A 21,215-nucleotide genomic window follows, 5' to 3' on the forward strand; every position below is an offset into this window, starting at 1 on the left:
AAATAAAATAATAATAATAATATTATAAATAAATAAATAATTAAATAATAGTGTCAAAAGTTGCTTGTTAACGAAGGCGACATGAATGACTCAGAATGACTGAACAGGAGATGTTTCAGACACGCGCTCCACTCACTTTAATATCAGGTTCAAGTTAAGCGAGAACGGACGGTCCTGCGTTCAAGGGCGCCGGTGCGCGCTTCCTTTTTGCGTATACTTTCATATCAAACTGCGAAATAAACTATGTGCAAGCAGTGTCATGTTCAGTTAATTCATGGAATTACTAAAAAAGGTGATTAAAGCTGAAACTATGCGTGGAACCATCATTAAGAGGGCAAGACACAGTGATGATGGAGGCAATACCTGTTGGGGAGAGACTGGCAATAAAACTGAGGTACTTGGCCACGAGACAGACCTTCTCCTCTCTGGAATAAACATTCTGGGTTAGTAGGCACAGCATTTCCAGGATTTTAGTTGAGACCTGTGAGACTCTTTACAAGGCATTACAACAGGACTACCTCAAAGTGCCATCCACAGAAGGGGAGTGGAAACACATCTCCACCAGATTTGAGGAGAGGTGGAACTTTCCACATTGCATTGGTGCCTTAGATGGCAAGCAGGTCAACATCCTTCTGCCACCAAATTCAGGATCTCATTACTAGAACTACGAAAGTTTCAATTGAATAGTTATCATGGCTCTAGTAGACGCAGACCTGAAATACATTTATATTGATGCAGGGACAAATGGCAGTTAGCGACGGGGAGTTTGGGCCAAGTGTGGGCTGAGCCGGTCATTGGAAGACAACACACTGAACATACCACCACCAGAAGACCTGCCTGGACGTCAAACCCGTCCCTTTTGTTGTCGTGGCAAATGAGGTCTTTGGTTTGAAGCCATGGATGATGAGACCATACCCAAGGACAAAACTAGATAATAACAAGCAAAACTTTAACTATAGGCTCTCTCGTGCACTTCATTGTGTTGAGAATGTTTTTGGAATCTTGGCAAACAGATTCAGAGTTTTTCGCAAAGTAATTGCTCTGGAGCCTTCCAAGGCTGTAATAATAACAGCATAAAGGCAGCATGTGTTCTTCACAATTACCTAAGAACAGAATCCCTTACCTGTTACACCTACACACTACCCAGTCTGGTGGGTCAGGAGGACACAGAAATGGGTCGATTATTTCAGGGAGCTTGGAGGGAAGAACCAGAACGTATGTGCCCTATTGCAGCTTCCTCAGACAGAAATTCATCTTTGCAGGCAAAACAATTGAGAGAGGAGTACTGCAGCTACTTCAACACAAACGGAGCAGTAAGCTGGTAAGAGAATGCATTGTCTTGATTACTTATTCTTCTTCCACACTGCCATAACCTCTACCCATCTATTTGATACATTATGCAGGATACAAAAAGACGACAACGAATGAAATGCTACAAATAAATTCTGTTTGTTTTTATTTTCAGTTCAGCCACCCTGGCAAATGCTAAATATAAAATACACAATGAAATAAGTTAAATTACTATGAAATAAGTTAAATTACAGATAACTATACATACTCCATTTGTTTAAAATCAGAATACAAAAACACAATAAATGAAATAATGCAAATGCAAAATATAAAATATACGATTAAATAAGATAAATTACTGTTGAATTAAATTAAACTCAATTATCTGCCTTTTCAGCTTCTTCGCCTTGTTGTCTGCCAGGCTTTTTAGGCAACTTTCTAAGTACTGTAAAAAGCCAGTGTGTGGTGAGGAGGCCTTTCTTTTCAGGAAACCCATAGCATACTGCATGGCCTCTGTAGATTTATACATTTTTTTTCTTTTTGGGCTCAGACACAGCCTTGTGGGGTTGGGGTTGAGGTGGAGTTGTAGAAGTGGAAGGAGAAGATGTGATGTTCTCTGGGAACTGGGATGTTGAGGGATCAGCCAAAACTTTCTTCAGGGGTGCAGTGGTCACAGAGATAAGACATGATGTAATAATACTTCCACTTGGGGTTGTAAACCTCTTCAGCTCCTGCCCCCGATTTACTGCTCTTCAGAGATGATTATATACTCCCGCAAAAATACAGTATGCAAGTTTTTAAATTTCCTCTTGATATCTTCCTCTGAGAAAAAAAGGAACATAATACTGTAACATAAATACTCTACAGGTGATCTATAGGTGATATCACTTTTTTGTAACTGTGTTTACACACAGTTTATATTATGAAGCAATGTGGAATCAACTGTAGAAATTACAGTCATGGACAAAAGTTAAGACTGTTCTTTAACCTTTGTCCATGACTGTAATGCTGTAAGAACCCAGAACCATGTTGTCGATAAATACTACAACAACATTATTGCAATAGCCATTACAAGTTTAAAAAATATGCATAAAGAAATTTTCACAACAGGATGTACAGGTTATAACTTGTTGCTCATCTGTTTTAAGGTCCTGGTGTTTATACAGCTTTGCCGTCATGCTCTGTATATAAAAGGACACACAATATGAGATGGTGATGTTAGACAAACACTGTTCCAACTTAATAAAACAAACAAATAAAAAAAAATTATCGGTGAGCGGCCCTTCATTTATGACAAGTCAGTGGATCTCAAACTTTTTAGGCCCAGTCCACACGGAGACGGAGCTTACCCCAATCCAATCTTTTTTTTCCTCGTCTCAAGAAATATCCGCGTGCACACGAACCCGCATAATGATGTATTATACATGCCAGACCAGTATGTGGCGCTGTAATTCTGCCACAGAGATACACTAAAAACAGAGAACTTAGACTATGCTCATAAACCTTGCGCGTGGTACACAAACGAACATGGAACAATACATTTATTAATCAGTGTTAATGTTAGTTAATAAAAAGACAATCGTTCAGTGTTTGTTCATTTTTTTGTTGCTGTTACGTGACGTAGAGGTGTCTGACTAGGGGGGAGACGTGGGCTGATGATGTCATCGTTTCAGAAAATATACGGATTAGCCGTCCAGACGAAAACGCAAAGACGGCGTTTTCAAATTTATCCGCTCTGGGACCCAGTTTCAAAAAATAGCGGTTTCACCTCATGAAAACGCCGTATCCGTGTGGACGAAACGCCTATCCGATAAAAAAATTGTGCGTATTCACAGAAACGCATCTCCGTGTGGATGGGGCCTTAGAGTGGCGTCCGCCCGAGGCATTTAACATTCTTCTGCATACCCCCTCTCGTCCACTTGGACTGCAGGTGACCCTTCTCCATTAAGGGACAAAATTTGCCCCTTAAATCAAGTGCATTTTTTAAATAAATAATGCTTTTAATTAAAAAATGTTAAATAGAGAGTAATTCTTTTAAATATTAAATTGACTAATTACTGCCACCTACTGGCTGTTTTAATGTCTTTATGAGTGAGCCATCGATTCATTCATTAGAAACTAATTGTATTTATGAATGAATCATTGACTCTCACAATTCGTTCATGAAACAGAGCTGTGTTGGAGATGCACAATAGTTCTGCTGTGGCTTTTGTTGGAACAATTATTTAGTTGCAAAATAGAGTAAAAAATACTGACAATAGCCTACTGTTCAAAATGAGCATCACTTAATATTACCCTATCATTTGTTGAACATTTTCAGTTAATAAACTGATTTATTAAAAGCAATGTCACACTTGCAATCGTGTGGATATTTGGGAAACATTGTATTCTTGCTCGTATAATATATGACCAACATAAAAAAAAAGGACTCACACAAGGTACGTTTTTATATCGAAGAGAGTTTGAATCTTAAATCAATCATAATGCATGGTATCTAGTTAACTTTCAGGTAACTATGTAGCAAATAAATAACAATTCACCTCAAGTCAGCTAAATCCCATAGAAAGTCTATGGAGCTGGGGCTAATGGCAGTTATCAAAACCGAAAACATTTAATGTCTAAATTACAGCCTGGGCACATTAAATTAGATATTTATTGGTATTTTAAGCATTAAATTAAGCATATTTTCAGATTTGGGTTTACACATGACAACTTACCAGCATAAAAAGATATTAGTTGACGCTCTTTTTCTTCCCTCCACTGCTGCTGAGAGGCTGCCATTTTGTTTGAAAATTTTCTGAAATCTCCAAGCCAGTCACATGATCAACGGCTAGCTTTCTGTTCGGAGGATCTCAAAAAGTTTCCCCGTGTATAATCACCTTTAGGAACACGATTCCAAGCAGCAGTGAAGTAAGCAGAAATTGTATTTTGGGCGGGCCATTAAAAAAGTGAGTGGGACTATAGGTTTTCCTAGAAAAAATATGACTTAAATAATAAAACCTTAGAGAGTGGAAAAAAGAATAGACAAACTGCAAAAAACAGTTTCACCTTTATTTTGCAATATTTGGCAAAGGCAATAACAAAACACTGTCTAATCATCATGTTCAACCAACAGAGCTCAATAAAGGCTGGACAAACCCCCAGCATAGACAATAACCTGCCTATTTATTCAAGTTAGTCAGCAGTGCAGACAGTTCACCCGAAAATATAGGCTAAAAGTAAAATAAATTAAAGTAATTAAAACTCAGCAGAGCATTGTTTAAAATAAATAACAACACACTCCCTACAGAAAATCAGGTCCTTAATTACACTGTACCCCTTACGAAAAATAACCAAGGTTCCCCCTCAAGGGAACTTCGAACTGCGTCCTCTGAAGGGACACTATGGGGAACACCTCGTCGTGACCCGTGTCTGAAGCATACTTTGAAAAAACGCCAACTCGTTGGCCGGTGACAGCGTCTGACGTCACTACCGGCGCGACTATAAATAAGCGACCGGAGAGCACGTCATTTATCTTCTTCGTCTTCATTTGACTGTTTTGTTTGAAGTGTGCGTTTGAGAAACGACCACGGTAAGAGCGATCTTTACTGTTGTTATCATGGCTTCCACTAGCAAGGTGTTTAGGCAGTGCGTGCATCCGTGTCAGCGTTATTTGACACCGGATGACACACACAGTCTTTGCGTTTTTTGTTTGGGCGAAGAGCACGCGCGCGATGTCCTTGAGGGGGCGATTTGCGTGCACTGTGAGCGTTTTTCCATGAAAAAGCTCCGCTCTCGTTTGTCTCTCTTTTCGAGGAAAGAGGGACAGCCATCTGTCTCCCGCGGCTCAGGACCCGCCGCTGTTGAGGCACGGAGGAGAATGAGCTCGTGGGGATCACAGGTGGACCTCGTTGAAGAGTTTAGAGAGGGACTTTCTCTTTCTCGCTCTTCGGCGGCGGACGAGAATGAACTTCAGGAGGAAGACGTGTTATCATTAACCCTTTCTGATACTGAAGTTAGTGCTCTGCTGGGTTCTACCCAGGAAGAGCAGGAGATGTCTGAGGATGGCGAAGAAGCTGAGGCTGAGCCTTCTCAATCCTCCTGCCCTGCGTATGAGGAGCTGTTAGAGGTTATGGATCGTGCCACAGCAAAGTTAAACTTGCCATGGAAACGTACCAGCAAAATAACGCCGCGAGGTCGCCTTGATGAGCGTTATTTATCTGACCATAGCCCTCCAGCCCAGGTGAGCCTTCCATTCTTGCCTGATTTACATGCGGAAATCGAGAAAGAATGGAAGAGGCCATTTTCTTCTCGCATCCATCGGTTTCAGCATACGAGTTATGCTAACATCGAGGGCATGCGCGAAAATGGCTATGAGAAGATGCCCCCTGTAGAAGAGACGCTGGCTAGCTATCTCTCTGTGGGGGAAACATCCTCTCTTAAATCTCCCTCTTTGCCATCTAAGCCCCTCCAGGATACATCCCGTTTAAATGGCAAAGCATACGCAGCAGCAGGTCAGGCTGTGGCTTCATTGCACACTATGGCGGTGCTTCAGGCTTACCAGGCTGACCTGCTGAGGGACCTGGATAAAGGCGAGGGCCTTTCAGCTGATCAGGTGGCCGAGCTGCGCCGCACCACAGACCTCTCTCTCCGTGCTACCAAGCAGGCCGCCTCCGCCATGGGTAGGTCTATGGCTGCCATGGTAGTAACGGAGAGACATCTGTGGGTGAACCTGGCAGACATCGGGAAGAAAGAAAGGGGCTTTCTTCTCGATGCTCCGGTCTCGCCTTCTGAGCTTTTCGGTACCTCCGTCGAGATGGTGGTTGAAAAGTTCAGGGAGGCAAGGGCGCGCTCAGCTGCTTTTAAAACCTTCATTCCACGAAGGTCCAGGTCCGAGCCCGAACAACATAGGGGTCCTGGCCCGTCTCGTTCTGAGGATCAAAGACGGGCGCAGAAGGCTAGTGTCGCGGCTCGCGCTCCTCCCCCGCCTATGGGCAGGGGCAAGAGGAATCGTGGGTCGCGAGGAGGTAAGCAGGACCTGAGGGATGTGATTCAGACGAGGCAGCGTTCTCGTCCGAATCAGAGCGATACCTAGAGCGAACAGTAACTGTTTTTTATGTTTAACTTCTGCTCTTTTCCTCCCTTGCCTGAATTCCCCTGCGACCACCAGCTCTCCACCTGATCGAGGTTAGGTGGGGGAGAATTTCTCTCATAACAGTCTCATATACTGGACCTATGATGTTTTTGGTTGGTTCTATATTCATAGTAACCACCTTACTGATGGTCCGGACTATAAGGAGGCGCCCTGTGAGCAGGGTTCCACTACAGGAGGATGGGTGAGTAAAAAAAAAAAAAAAAAAAATGTAACCCTTTTTCTGTATATACTTATGAGTTGAATTGCTGGTGGTCATATGTCTACTAACTTTCTAAGTGAGTCTCTTTTACAGTGCTCAGTCATGGCATCTAATAACACCCGTCAGCACCGTCCTTCCGGCCTCGTGCTCTGGTATTAGGCGGCCGAGATCACGGGCTTCTGTGGGAGCCTCGCTGATCATCAGAACTGGCACGGCACTGCAGGAGATTTCATGAATGTTGGCCAGGTCACCCTGAGGGGCCTCCTGACCGCTTATATAAACACCTCTGCGATGCTTAGGAACCTGTAGGTACGCACGTTACATTCTGTGTACTTCTTAAAGTGGTAAATGTGCACGCAAGTCTCTGCACATTTTTCTAAAATCCTGTATGGTAAGGGTTACGCGCTCAGCTTCGTTCCCTTTTTCGAGATGTTTAGACTTTGGTTCCTTTGGCTCTTTTCAGCCGGAGTGCATTTGTTTACACTCAAGCATTGCTTCCCTCATCAAGGGATATTGGAGCGGTTCTCGCAGTAATTTTAACCACGGGCCCCTTTTTCCAAAAAAGAAGGGTCACGTGTTATTACGCTACTCTGAATTCAGAGTTCCTCTCGTTTGACGGTGTTCTCTGCTTTCCCCCTTCAGAGTGCCACGAGAACCCCTCCCTAGAACAGTATTTTAAAATCCATACTATGGTAAGTGTGCACGTGTACTCTTTGCACACTTTCTGAAATCCACTCTGTGGTAAGTTCGCACGCTAAGGCTCTGCGTTCTTTCTAAAAATCCTTTATGGTAAGGGCTTCGCGCGGTGGCTTCGTGCCCTTTCTTGAGTTGGTGTAAAGCCCCGTTCATCTTGGGCGCCACTCCATTCAGGTATCCTTGAATACCTATCTAGCAGGGGTTTGCTACCAGGGTTCTGTTGAGACAGCTCCTTCGAAAAATTTTTGCAAGAGCAAGCGGTAGCCCCTGTGTGACAGGCAAGACCTTGTATAATACTGGTTTCTTAGCCGTATCCCTTTAAAGGAATCCTTCCTATTCCAAGCCTTTAAGCTCTACCCCGGGTCGAGGCCCTGATCAATTAAATTGGGTATGTAGCTTAGGCCTTTGGCCGTAAGGGATAGTGTCACAGACAGCTGTCTAAACGTCCTAGGGGCAACTCCCATAAGAATGGTAGAGTTGGTACTTAGTGTTCGCCATGGTCTGGCCTGCGCTCCCCTCAGCATGGCGGCGTGGGTATACTGTTCCCCATAGTGTCCCTTCAGAGGACGCAGTTCGAAGTTCCCTTGAGGGGGAACGTCTCAGGTTACGTATGTAACCATGGTTCCCTGAGAGGGAACGAGACACTGCGTCCTCTAGATCCCTTGCCATGCTTCGGACGCAAGCTTCACGAAGAAGATAAATGACGTGCTCTCCGGTCGCTTATTTATAGTCGCGCCGGTAGTGACGTCAGACGCTGTCACCGGCCAACGAGTTGGCGTTTTTTCAAAGTATGCTTCAGACACGGGTCACGACGAGGTGTTCCCCATAGTGTCCCTTCAGAGGACGCAGTGTCTCGTTCCCTCTCAGGGAACCATGGTTACATACGTAACCTGAGACGTTTTATTATAGTAAAACTGTAGTAACCCATGGTTTTTTGGCGTATTGACTGCCATTTGTAAAACCGTTGATTTACTACAAATACCATGGTTAAACTATGGTTAATATAGCTAAACCATGGTTAATTTGTGGTTACCATGGTTTAACTACAGTAACCATGGTTTTTTGGTTTTATTTGTAGTAAAACCATGGTTAATTTTCGTAAGGGACTCCAACCAAGAAAACTGTCCATACCACACAGGAGAAGCTCCTTGATTTTCCATTCTTGAAAGTGCAGGGAAATACTTTCAGATTAGACCTACGTTCCGGAGGGAGGCTTTCTACAGTCAGTGAACTGCTTTTTTCACATCAAACATTTTATGCAAGTATTATGACCAGTACTTTATTGGATGTTGTTCTGCAAAATGTAAAATTTTGAATTTTTGCATTCTGCTAGGCCTATTTGTTTAAAAAAAATCTGGCATTTACAGTGCATTAGATCGAGTGCATGAGTGCTTGCATATGAGTACGAGCGATCTTGGGTTTGACTAGATGTATTTGGAGGTTATTGCTCAGGTCTCGTTCTGCACATATCCAAATGTTTACATATTCCCAATGTTTGTGAATGTTAAACTATAATATTTTTTCTTTTTTTATGTAAACTAGATGGAAAAGATCATCCTTTTCACATGAGCAAAAACGTCCTTGGCATAAAAGCATAGTGGACTGGTATACTACGGTCTATTTAAACTTACCAGTGTAACCTTTTATATGCTTGTTTGATTGTACTTTATTTTAATAATGAACATACTGCGATGTGAAGTTTGAAATTAGGATGCACTTTAGATGTTCTGTGTCATTTATATCAAACACAAATGTTGCCGATTGCTAGTGTGTTTGCAGCACTATTTTTTATATATATATATATATATATATATATATATATATATATATATATATATATTTTTTTTTTTTTTTCAGTTTAATTGATTTTTATTTATACAATTGTATTGATTTTATTTAAATGTATATTTAAGTTTACATTTATGTTCCAACAAACTTGAAAAACACTGCTTGATAAATGCTCTAAAACTTTTATGTAAATGATTGACTTTTTTATGTAAAAAAATGTAAAACAGGTAATATATATATATATATATATATATATATATATATATATATATATATATATATATATATATATATATATATATATATACATTACCTGTTTTATATATTTAATACTTGGTCAGTTTATTGATTTGTTTGGTTAATTTTGGATAATTTTTTTTATTTTAATACCATGCAGTGAACAAAATTAAGATTTGAGAGATGATTCAAGTCAGTGTTAAATAAATGATAAGTTTAGAAATGTTGTGCATCCACTTATTATTAGTGTGACATTTTAGTGTGACATTTACAAATGAAGGGGAAAACTTCAAGATATCAGCCCTAAATATCAAAGATCTCTAGTGCGCAGGTTTTTTTTTAAGCCGATCTGCACACATACATTAAAAAGAACTTAAAATTATAGACTCATGTTTGAAAGCATCAACATTCTTCATGTGTGAAGATTAGAGGAGAAAAACAATCGATTTTATTAGTCAGATATTTCATTGAAAATCACACAGCAGCATGTAAATTATGGAAATTAAGATAAATGAAAACACATGATAATGATAAGATGTAGCCTAATGAAAGAATTAACAAATACAACATATTAAACAGGTTTAACGTGTCTAAACTACATCCTTGTGTTATGTGTGCATGTGGAACTCAAACAGTTGAATGAAAGGTAATGTGAATTATAAAACAAGATATTTTGAAGATGTTTCTGAAAAGCTGCTTTTGAGGATTAAACTTGATATTAAAATTTTTATTTTGCAGTGTCTAACATCAGATTCTGTGATGAAGAGAATAAAGAGGATTTAGCTTGATCCCCTCCAATTTTACAAGAAGTTAAGAGACCTAATTCGAAGTAATAACTTTAGGATAAAGTCATTTATATTTAATGCTTAAAAAATGAAAAATCAAAAATTACATAAATGGAGTTAATCCTATTTCATTTTACACATGACAGTTGATGTGCTCAGACTATTTTTTTATTTATTAATTAAACAGTAGATAAAACAAGCTATGTTTTTATTATAATTATTAGGCATCCAGGCAGACCATTTCCATGCTTATACTAACCTGCTGGAAATGCCAATGGTTTTAATGGTTTTACTGGTTATAATGGAACTTGTATTGTTTTAGTGTTACAAGCTCTTGGTGAATAAAAAAGATCTGTAAAGTTGCAAAGACTAAAGTCTCTCATCCAAAGATATTCTCTATTAAAGTTAAGAGTCAGCCCCCCCCCCCCACCCCCAAAAAACCCCACCTCGTTTAAACACGCCCCCACATGTCTACGTCACTATGTGGAAATATTTGCGTAATGCTCTCAAATGTTCACCCAAAGAGAGTAGGTGTGGTTTCAGTTAGGGCTGCAAAAACTAATTGATAAAATTGATTATTATTGATGATGAAAATCCTCAACGATTCTAAGTATATTTAGTCAGGTCTGCCCACAGTGCCCATCCAACTTCATCCTGTTGTGTCAAATTACAGAACTGAATAAACGCATTTTTATAGACAAAATGCATCTACAAATATCGGAGGAAACAGACCTCCTGCAGGAAAAGTATGTTATCCAAGGCTCCACCAAGTGTCGATGTATCCTTGGCGAGCTGGATGGTGCCTTGAATGGCTGACACCAGAGTCGGGGTATGAATGAGTGAGTGAATGGGTAAATGTGAGGCAACTTGTAAAGCGCTTTGGATGGCCATGGGATCTGTTGAAAGCACTATATAAATGCAGTCCATTTACTTATTTGGTTTCTCTCCAGTGTGAATCCTCTCATGTGTTTTTAGAGTTGATGAATCACGGAATCTCTTGTCACAGTGTGAACACTTATATGGTTTCTCTCCAGTGTGAATCCTCTCATGTGATTTCTGACCTGATGATCTAATGAATCTCTTGTCACAGTGTGAACACTTATAAGGTTTCTCTCCAGTGTGGATCCTCTCATGCATTTTCAGAGATGATGAATCATTGCATGCCTTGTCACAGTGTGCACACTCATAAAGTTTCTCTCCAGTGTGAACCCTCTTGTGCATTTTCAGAGATGATGAATCATTGAATGTCTTGTCACAGTGTGCACACTTATAATGTTTCTCTCCAGTGTGAGTCATCTCATGCATTTTCAGAAATGATGAATCATTGAATGTCTTGTCACAGTGTGCACAATTATAATGTTTCTCTCCAATGTGAATCCTCTCATGCGTCATCAGAGATGATGAATCATTGAATGTCTTGTCACAGTGTGCACACTTATAATGTTTCTCTCCAGTGTGAATCCTCTCATGCGTTTTCAGAGATGATGAATCACTGAATCTCTTGTCACAGTGTGCACACTTATAAAGTTTCTCTCCAGTGTGAATCCTCTCATGCATTTTCAGAGATGATGAATCATTGAATGTCTTGTCACAGTGTGCACACTTATAAAGTTTCTCTCCAGTGTGAATCCTCTCATGCGTTTTCAGAGATGATGAATCATTGAATGTCTTGTCACAGTGTGCACACTTATAATGTTTCTCTCCAGTGTGAATCCTCTCATGCATTTTCAGAGATGATGAATCATTGAATGTCTTGTCACAGTGTGCACACTTATAAAGTTTCTCTCCAGTGTGAATCCTCTCATGCATTTTCAGAGATGATGAATCGTTGAATGTCTTGTCACAGTGTGCACACTTATAATGTTTCTCTCCAGTGTGAATCCTCTCATGCATTTTCAGAGATGATGAATCATTGAATGTCTTGTCACAGTGTGAACACTTAAAAATTTTCTCTCCAGTGTGAATCCTCTCATGTGTTTTCCGATGTGATGGATGAATGAATCTCTTGTCACAGTGTGAACACTTGTAAGGTTTCTCTCCAGTGTGAATCCTCTCATGTGATTTCTGACCTGATGATTTAATGAATCTCTTGTCACAGTGTGAACACTTGTAAGGTTTCTCTCCAGTGTGAATCCTCTCATGCGTCTTCAGATATGATGAATAATTGAATCTCTTGTCACAGTGTGAACACTTATAAGGTTTCTCTCCAGTGTGAATCCTCTCATGCGTTTTCAGATTTGATGAATCACTGAATCTCTTGTCACAGTGTGAACACTTATAAGGTTTCTTTCCAATGTGAATCCTCTCGTGCTGTTTTAAACTGCTTGCTGAACTAAAAGTCTTTTCACACTCAAAGCACATGTACCCTCTTTCACCAGTGTGTATTTTCTGATGTTCTTTCAAACTTTGTAGAGGCAAAAAATTCTTACTACACAAATAACATGGATGTGGTTTCTCCTTTGCATGAACTTTCAAGTGTTTCTTCAGAAGTGAAACCCATAAAAACATTTTACCGCATTGATCACATGCGTGCTTCTTCTCTGCAGTGTGGATGTTCATGTGTATATTAAGGTTTGATGATTGTGTGAAACTCTTCCCACACTGATCACAAGTGAATGGTTTCTCTCCAGTATGAATTCTCATGTGACGCTCAAAACCTGTTTTGAGTCTGAATCTCTTTCCACAGTGAGTGCAGCGGAAGGACTTCTTTGCTCTTTTTTTCTTTAAATCTTTCTGTTTGCTTTGAGAGAAACTGAAAGGTTTTCCTCCAGTTTTTGACGTGATTTTTCTCCTCAACTTCACTTGATTCTTCTTTCTCCTCTTTTTCTTCAATTAACTCTGAAATAAAAGTAAAAATTATTTATTTTTGGTAACTTGTTAAAAACTGAGAAAAGTAAACATAAAAGTGACCTCATTCAATGTTTAACATCTGTAAATCTGCAATTAATTTTCTTTGCTTCAGATTGAATGGGGACAACTTGAGAAACATAAACATGATGTTAACATGTTATTTTTTCAATGCCCTCTGCATATTTTGAAGCATCATTGTTTTTTAGAGTGAATTTCAAACGGCCGTAAGATTAACTTATCAACTTTCAATAATGTTATCACTTCTTATAATTCCAGGAAATTTTGTTTCTGGCCATGAAACTATTCTCCTGTCCTTATAAAATTTAGGTTACTGAAAAGTAACAAATAAGCTTTGTAGCTAAGATCAAACATTTCATTGACTTTGTGATGTTAGCATTTTAGACAGAAGCAATCAGGAATATATATTGGATTTTAAAAGTTGAACATAATACACCGAACTATGATTCACAAAGAATAAATATGCGTATAACAATACAAACAGTAAAAACAATTCAAGACAAAACGGATAATAGATGAGAGAGAGAGAAGATGAAAGGGTAAGCGAGAGAAAGTGAAAGAGAAATAGGCGAGATCACAAAATGATCGCCTAGTATGGCAAAATCACAGACAGTAACCTTTTGAAAGAGAACAAGGAATCAGATCACCTTGAAAAAAGGGAATAGACAACCTTAAGCAGTATTTAAATCTCTATAGAAAATAATACTTGCATGTGGTTGTGTTTGTGACTGTTCTTTTGGAGCTGGGCGTGTTCTCTCATGTCTTCTGGGGCGAGCATACTCGCGCGAAGTTTTAAAGGTTAACCGAACGTGAAGTTACCAAAGAAATTATTCAGAATTTGTCTCCCCCGTGGAGGGAGAGGCGAATATGAGAATAAAACTTAGTAAAGGAAAGAAAAGAAAAACGGAGATGAGAGCTCCCTAAGGAACCATGAAACAAGACGTTCTCTCAGATGAAGTGCGCTGAGAACTTTCTGTGTCAGTCTTCTTATGGAGCGACTTGGTTCATGCCTCTGTTCGCGCGAACAACCAATGAACGTCCAAAGATCTGAAGCAGGAAAAAGTTCCTTTGTCTCTTACTCAAGTAAGTTTTGGTGTTATCAGAATTCAGTAGTTATATTTCAGCAAGATGGTAATTCCAGAATAATACATTTTCATACATGTATGAGTGGTTCATTCAAAACAAGACGGTTAATCAGATACCAAGAATGGCAGGTAAAGGTAGGAGAAACGTAAAGTTACATACATATGCAGAAATACACACATTTAAAGTTTGATTAACACACGATAAAACTGCAGATACTTCAATTTGATATGGGGAAGACATCTAAGCACAAAAAGCAAATACAGTTAACACATTTTAAAGGTACTTTCCTTTTTCCTTACAAGAATTCCCAGAGAGCTGGGCTCTCCTGTTTCTCCCAGTTGGGTCATAAAGTTTTATGACCTGGTGAGAGTAGGGCTGGGCGATATGGCCTAAAAATAAAATCTCCGATTTTATTTTTTTAATTCAATTTCAGATTTTTTCCCGATTTTCCCCCCTACTTAAGGAAAGCAATAAGTACAAACAGCAGACAACTTAAAGCAAATTTTGCTTTTATTTAATCAAAAGTAGGGCTGCTCCGATCACGATCGGCCGATCGTTAATGAGCATCTCGTCAGTAAAGCCGGTTTTCTAATCAGCGGTTTAAATTCCATCAGGTGCGTGATTTCACATCGAGCAGCTGTTACTACACAGAGCCGTTTGTTAACTGAGAAGATGCGCAAATAAACGCTGAAAATGAAGTGGATTTGTGCATCATCTCAGTTATGGCTCCTTGTAGTAACAGCTGCTCGATGTGAAATCACACACCTGAGGGAATTTACCGCTGATTAGAAAACCGGCTTTACTGACAAGATGCCCTTTAACGATCGGACGATCGTAGCCCTAATCAAAAGCAAGACAAATGTAACCCCCATTTTCATATTCGGCTGGTGCTGCTGCTTTTGACTGCGATGGGCTTTAGCCAGCGTGGGGTCTCTTGCTCCAAGTCTGTCGCAGCAAACCCATACCACTTCCAAACATCAGATGATTTTATTCCTTTCTTGGGAACAAACTTCCAACTCTCACCGGTAGCCATGTTGTCGCTTGCTGTTTCGTGTGTGCTATGATGTTGTTGTTGTCGCTTGCCATACTGCCATGTGAAACTAACGCTACGGAAACTCCGGGGAGCCAAAAATGCGCCATTACACAAAAACTCGATTTATTATTTTTAAAATCGCCTGTAACAAAAAATACAAATTAATTCATTCAATCGATTTTTCGCCCAGGCCTAGGTGAGAGGTAGGGTTACAAAACCATGACTCAATTTGAGAACATTAAATAAGAGAAACATTTCCAAGTTACAAAATCATAACCATCGCAGAACAGGGCTAACCAGTTATGCAACGCACAAACCTATCAAATACATCTTAGTAATGACTTACATGATGAGTGTAAAGGAACGTTTGTGTGTGTGTGTGTGTGTGTGTGTGTGTGTATAAAGGTGCAGAGATAGTTCGTAATTTCTCTGGAGCTGCTCACGTGACTCGTGTGGAATGTCTGTTAACACTCCAGGGGGTCATAAGAAATTTAAACCCAGCAAAGCTGGGACCAGGCCGGTCATTCAGCTTGCAGAGAGTTTGATTTACATGCAGGAGTTCAGAGGCTAAAAGCTTTGGATTTCATAAGGAACGTGCATTGTTTTAGATTTGAGATATGATTCATTAATTCAGAACCAATTCATTAATGAACTGCTCATATGCTACACTTGTTCAGTGAAGATCGGGATTCATCCGTGAAGAGAACACCTCTCCAAAGTGCCAGACGCCATCGAATGTGAGCATTTGCCCACTCAAGTTAGTTACGATGACGAACTGCAGCCAGGTCGAGACCGCAATGAGGATGATGAACCTGCAGATGAGCTACCCTGAAATGGCTTTTGAGAGTTTGTGCAGAAATTCTTTGGTTATGCAAACTGATTGTTGCAGCAGCTCTTGGATGGCTGGTCTTAAGTGAAAATTGGAAGTGACATACAGCCAAGTATGATGACCCATACTCAGAATTCGTGCTCTGCATTTAGCCCATTCAAAGTGCACACACAAACCGTGAACACACACCCGGAGCAGTGGGCAGCCATTTAAGCTGCGGCGCCCGGTGATCAGTTGGGGGTTTGGTGCCTTGCTCAAAGGCATTTAAGTCGTTGTATGGCCAGCCCGAAACTTGAACACACAAGCCTAGGGTTAGGAGTCAAACTTTGTTGTGAGGCTGGTTGGATGTACTGCCAAATTCTCTGAAATGCCTTTGGAGACGACCGGAAATACGAACATTTATTTCAAGGACAACCGCTCTGGTGGACATTCCTGCAGCCAGCAGGAAAACTTGCGACATGTGTGGCATTGTGATAAAACTGCACACTTTAGAGTGGCCTTTTACTGTGGCCATGCCGGTATCAAATTTTCCTGTTGCGGTTAATTGATAATGCTTTTATCACGGTATACGGTAGGGGTGTAACGGTTAGTGTATTCGTACCGGACCGTTTCGGTACGTAGCACGTGTGTACCGAATGACCGAATGCAATATTTTGTTTGTGGAACATAGGTACATTTTCGTGTTTCCAAACGAACATATTAAGTGGCGGAAGTCTCCGCGTTCAGCGCAAATCCCGCCCTGCAGCTGGAAAAGTTTTGAAAAAGTTATATAGAAAAATTGACTTAAAATAAATTTAAGACAGTTTAAAAATAGATAATGATTTTACATACAATACAGTGCAATACATAAAATTTAGTGTAATCAGTTCGGACATCGCATAGTGCTCATTCAATAAATGCACAGCTAAACAATGAACAATAGCTACATTTGATATAGATGTTATTACTCTGTGTTAAAGAAATCTTAAAAATCTTAGTTCATGTTAGCTCATTAAATAACAGTTGCAACTTTCAATTTTAACAATGTGTTATTAAATATTGGAATACCTAAGATTAATGAATGTTAAGAATAATTTTTTCATTGGCATTATATGTTAACTAATAAAGTAATAATGTAAAGTGTGAATGAACAATAAAAGATCAAAACACTTTCAAAACAACATCTAGGGCATTTGTAGTAGAGGTCTTCACGGGTCCAAAAATTCTTGCCCGAACCCGACAGAGACCCGTAATGTACTACACCGAACCGACCCGGACCCGTCTATTATTTCAAAGGCTGGACCCGGACCCGTGTAGATCCGAGAAATGCCTACCCGGACCCGACCCGGACCCGTATATTACTTGAAATCTGGACCCGAACCCGCCGGGAAGACACAGACCCGACTGGACCCGACGTTGACATATTCCACCTTAAATTGCTATTACAAATCAATAAACCTGTTGCGAAGAATACAGCTTTTTGTCTTACCTAATTTAAAGAGCCGTGGTCTCTCTTCCTTGTACCTGACTGCCTGTGATGCATTACAATCCTCCGTCAAGAAAGTTATTCATGTTATTCCTCTCGTTATTCCAAGTCCAAGCTGAATCCACTCATTATTTCAGCTTCAAAAGTCCACTTGATGTCACGGTGACGGATGACAAATGCTACTGTGCACATGTACATTCTGACTCGAGTTAATTCGCATAATAACTTACACTGTTTGCCTTTTGAACTATAATAACGATCGCTCGTGCAATGCCATGGCCGCTGACATTATTTATTTACTATCATCTGATCTCTGTCTGTGCTCTCTGCTCAGCATCGAGTCTGAATCTGAACCACTAAAACTTTAAGATTAAACGGTTCATTTATAATATTATAAAAATGGGAGAAAATGTAAAATGCGGTTTGGCGGTCGAAGTGTCCCTCACTGCTTGCCATAGAAACATGACTGCACATGCGTGCTAGCTTTATCAACCTAAAATGCCTTAACGCAATTTGAGCGTAATAGAAAACATTCATGTGACAGTTCACCTCAGATTGTGTTGCTGATTTGAAATATATTAAACATGAGTGTGTCAAGTCTGCAAGCATTACCGTGTGTGCACTTGTATTAACTCTTGAGTCTGCGAGCGAGAGAGAGATCACTTTTTTTGGCTCAACTCTTTGCTTTTCCTAATTTTACAAGTTGCAAGTTACAAAAAACACAAGCAGTCTTTGATAACGGCCGGATGTTCTCCGAGTCCGATGACTCCGATCGGCGATCGCACGGGTATTACACACAATGTTAAACAGACCCGGGACCCGAGGTAATAGATTCGGACCCGACCCGGACCCGGCTGATGATTTAAAATATAGACGGGTTGAGACACACACCGTACGGGTCCCGGGTCGGGTCCGGGATCGATGGGTCTCGGGTGCACTGTGAAGACCTCTAATTTGTAGTCCAGATTAATTTTTTTTTTTTTTTTTAATTCTTCAGCTACTCAAACTTTCCTTCTCACCGCACATTAGGACGATATAGACACATGTCCTCTTCCAGGCAGTTTCATAATGGGAAGTTGTGGCCTACTGGTTAGAGAATATGACTCCTAACCCTAGGGTTGTGGGTTTGAGTCTCGGGCCGGCAATACCACAACTTAGGTGTCCTTGAGCAACCCCCAACTGCTCCCTGGGCGCCGCAGCATAAATGGCTGCCCACTGCTCCGTGTGTGTTAACAGTGTGTTTGTGTGTGTGCACTTTGGATGGGTTAAATTAGATTACATCCTGTATAATCCATGAAATGAAAGAGATAGAAAACGAGGAATTGGTGTCTCACACATTTAATGGCTGGTACACGGCCACGTGCTCTTCTAATACGTGAGAGAGTAACTCTTTTTTGGCATTACAAATAAAGTAAAGACAAAATTATATTATATTGCACATATATAGGCCGTTCAGATTACTTGTTAAAGTGCAATGACATACCTTATATCTGCAGACGATGTAGGTCTGTTTGTGGATGGAGACTTTGTAACAGCCAAAACTATGTATTTTGCATGCATCACATTATAGTGCAGTGTGTATGAAAATAATAACAAGATGGCAGAGTGAACTTATCATCCAAAGTGTTTCTCACGTAGTCTTAACTTATAACACACACTGTGTGGTGATGACATAGAAGTACTTCGTGAGAACCACTATGCATTCATTCTGCCGCCTTATTATTTTTATGCACTCCGCACTATAATGTGAAGCATGCAAAATATGATAACATCCTATTATGCTTTTTCACTTTTTGAATTTTAGTCAGTGTATAGTGTGTATGTTTGGGCATAACTAAGATCTACAATGTTACAAATCTCAAAGTCCACTCCAAAGTGAACCATTTCATTTTTAAAAAATCCCTTTTTACTACAATAAACAGCTTGTTTGGACTACAGCATTGTTTTCCAAAACAATATCAAATTGATATGGCAATATTGATGCCATCCTTATCAGAAGGAACTTGCTGTTTTGGCAAGGGGTGAACAGTACTGAAAAACCATCTGAGCTGTTCACCAATCACAACACACTGGGACAGCTAACCAATCACAACACATTTTGTTTTTCGGAAGGCAGGTCTTCATCAAACCCTGAACTAATCGAGACATTTGTGACAAGCTGGGGAGAAAGGTATTGTAATAATGTAAATTATGTGAAAAACAATATGTTTTTCGAACCACCAAGCATGAGAGCATTTTCTAGTACACCCCCAAAAGAGCATAATAGGACCCCTTTAACCACTCCTATCCAACCAGGTATTGAAGTTAGAAATCCCTGACCACTAATTAACATACTTTGTCAATAGGATAAAAGTGGGTTTTGATCAAAGTTGCTATTTTCCATGCACATAGATCTTTGATATGAATATTTTTGGTAACTAAATATCGCCAGCTAAAAAGTAACTAGTAACTTGTGCTCTGATTATTTTTTGAGAGGAGTACTTTTTACTTTTACTTAAGTACTGTTTTGACAGCAGTACTTTTACTTGTAATTGAGTATTTTTTCATCAATGTAACAGTACTTGTACTTAAGTACACATTTTCAGTACTCTTTCCACCACTGGTTGTTGCACATTTGATCGTAAGAAAAATACTATGAACATCTGCTCAACTGCTTGGTTATACACATTATTCAAAATAACATTTATCATAACATCAGAATATTGTTTTTGTGTGAATAAGTGAACAGGGTGAATTTCACATAATTTTTGTAGCATAAACTTTATATATATATATATATATATATATATATATATATTAGGGGTGTAACGATACGCGTATTCGTATTGAACCGTTCGGTACGACGCTTTCGGTTCGGTACGCGGTACGCATTATGTATACCGAACGGTTCGTTGGAGTAATTAATTATATTTGAAAAAAAAAAAAAAAGAGAGAGAGAGAAATATAATGATATGCGTTCAACAAGGTAGCCCAATAACCCAAACAACGTAACAGGCAACGCCCCTGACACTCCCGAAGAAGAAAAAAACACCATCTTATATGTTTATGTTAGGCTACTCAGCAGGCGCTCGCTCACTCAGTACGCGCTGAAGGCTCGTTGCAAAATAGCCAATGCGTTTAACAGACTAGAAATGAGAAGATCCTCCAATAACCAACAGGTCTGGTGTTTGGGTGCACTTTGGATTCCCTTTAAGCTATAATGGTGATGGCAAGAGAGTGGTGGATAAAAAAACAACGGTATGTCGCATCTGCAACATGACAGGGTACACCAGCGGGAATACAAAAAAAAAAAAAAAAAAACACCAGCGTGAATATCTGGGATATATGCGTCAGTACTATCTGGGAAAAGACGAAAAAAAGGAGAAACATGCACGCAGCAAACTATCCCTGCAGCATTTAGAAACTATAGCTTACAGGGAATCCAACCCAAACACCAGACCTGTTGGTTATTTTAGGATCTTATATTTCTGGTCTGTTAAATGCATTAGACATTTTGCAACGAGCCTTCAGCGCGTGCTGAGTGAGCGAGCGCCTTAGGGGCCGTTCACATATCGTGCCTAAAAACGCATGGAAAACGCTAAGCGCGTCTTTCTCCTCCTTTCCAAAGCGCTTGGGCAGAAGCGCTCATGAGGCGTCTGTCTTTGCTAAGCAACAATGACGTGCTCTCTCCATGAGACGCGGAAATTTCAGCGAAGGATAAATGGATTTGCAGCTCTAAAAATCGCTTGCTGTAGCTCTGCTACTAAATTTATTTCAAAATTGCAATCCATATACAACTATGATCAGCTGATCCTTCATCTTGGCT

General features: G+C 40.0%; 2 protein-coding genes across 2 annotated transcripts in view; both read right to left on the bottom strand.

Moving 5' to 3' along the window:
* LOC127953105 (zinc finger protein 501-like) overlaps window positions 1–21,215 on the bottom strand; it is a 41,525-nt gene that overhangs the window by 7,983 nt on the left and 12,327 nt on the right. The window lies entirely within an intron of this gene.
* Window positions 9,764–21,215, bottom strand: part of LOC127952487 (zinc finger protein 658B-like) — a 70,098-nt gene continuing 58,646 nt past the window's right edge. Inside the window, exon 2 of the mRNA XM_052550967.1 lies at window positions 9,764–12,967. Within this exon, the coding sequence (XP_052406927.1) occupies window positions 11,057–12,772 (1,716 nt within the window). The 5' untranslated portion in view covers window positions 12,773–12,967 and the 3' untranslated portion in view covers window positions 9,764–11,056. The remainder of the gene's footprint in view (window positions 12,968–21,215) is intronic.

Source organism: Carassius gibelio, chromosome B3, assembly GCF_023724105.1.
Source record: "Carassius gibelio isolate Cgi1373 ecotype wild population from Czech Republic chromosome B3, carGib1.2-hapl.c, whole genome shotgun sequence".
NCBI classification, from domain to species: domain Eukaryota; kingdom Metazoa; phylum Chordata; class Actinopteri; order Cypriniformes; family Cyprinidae; genus Carassius; species Carassius gibelio.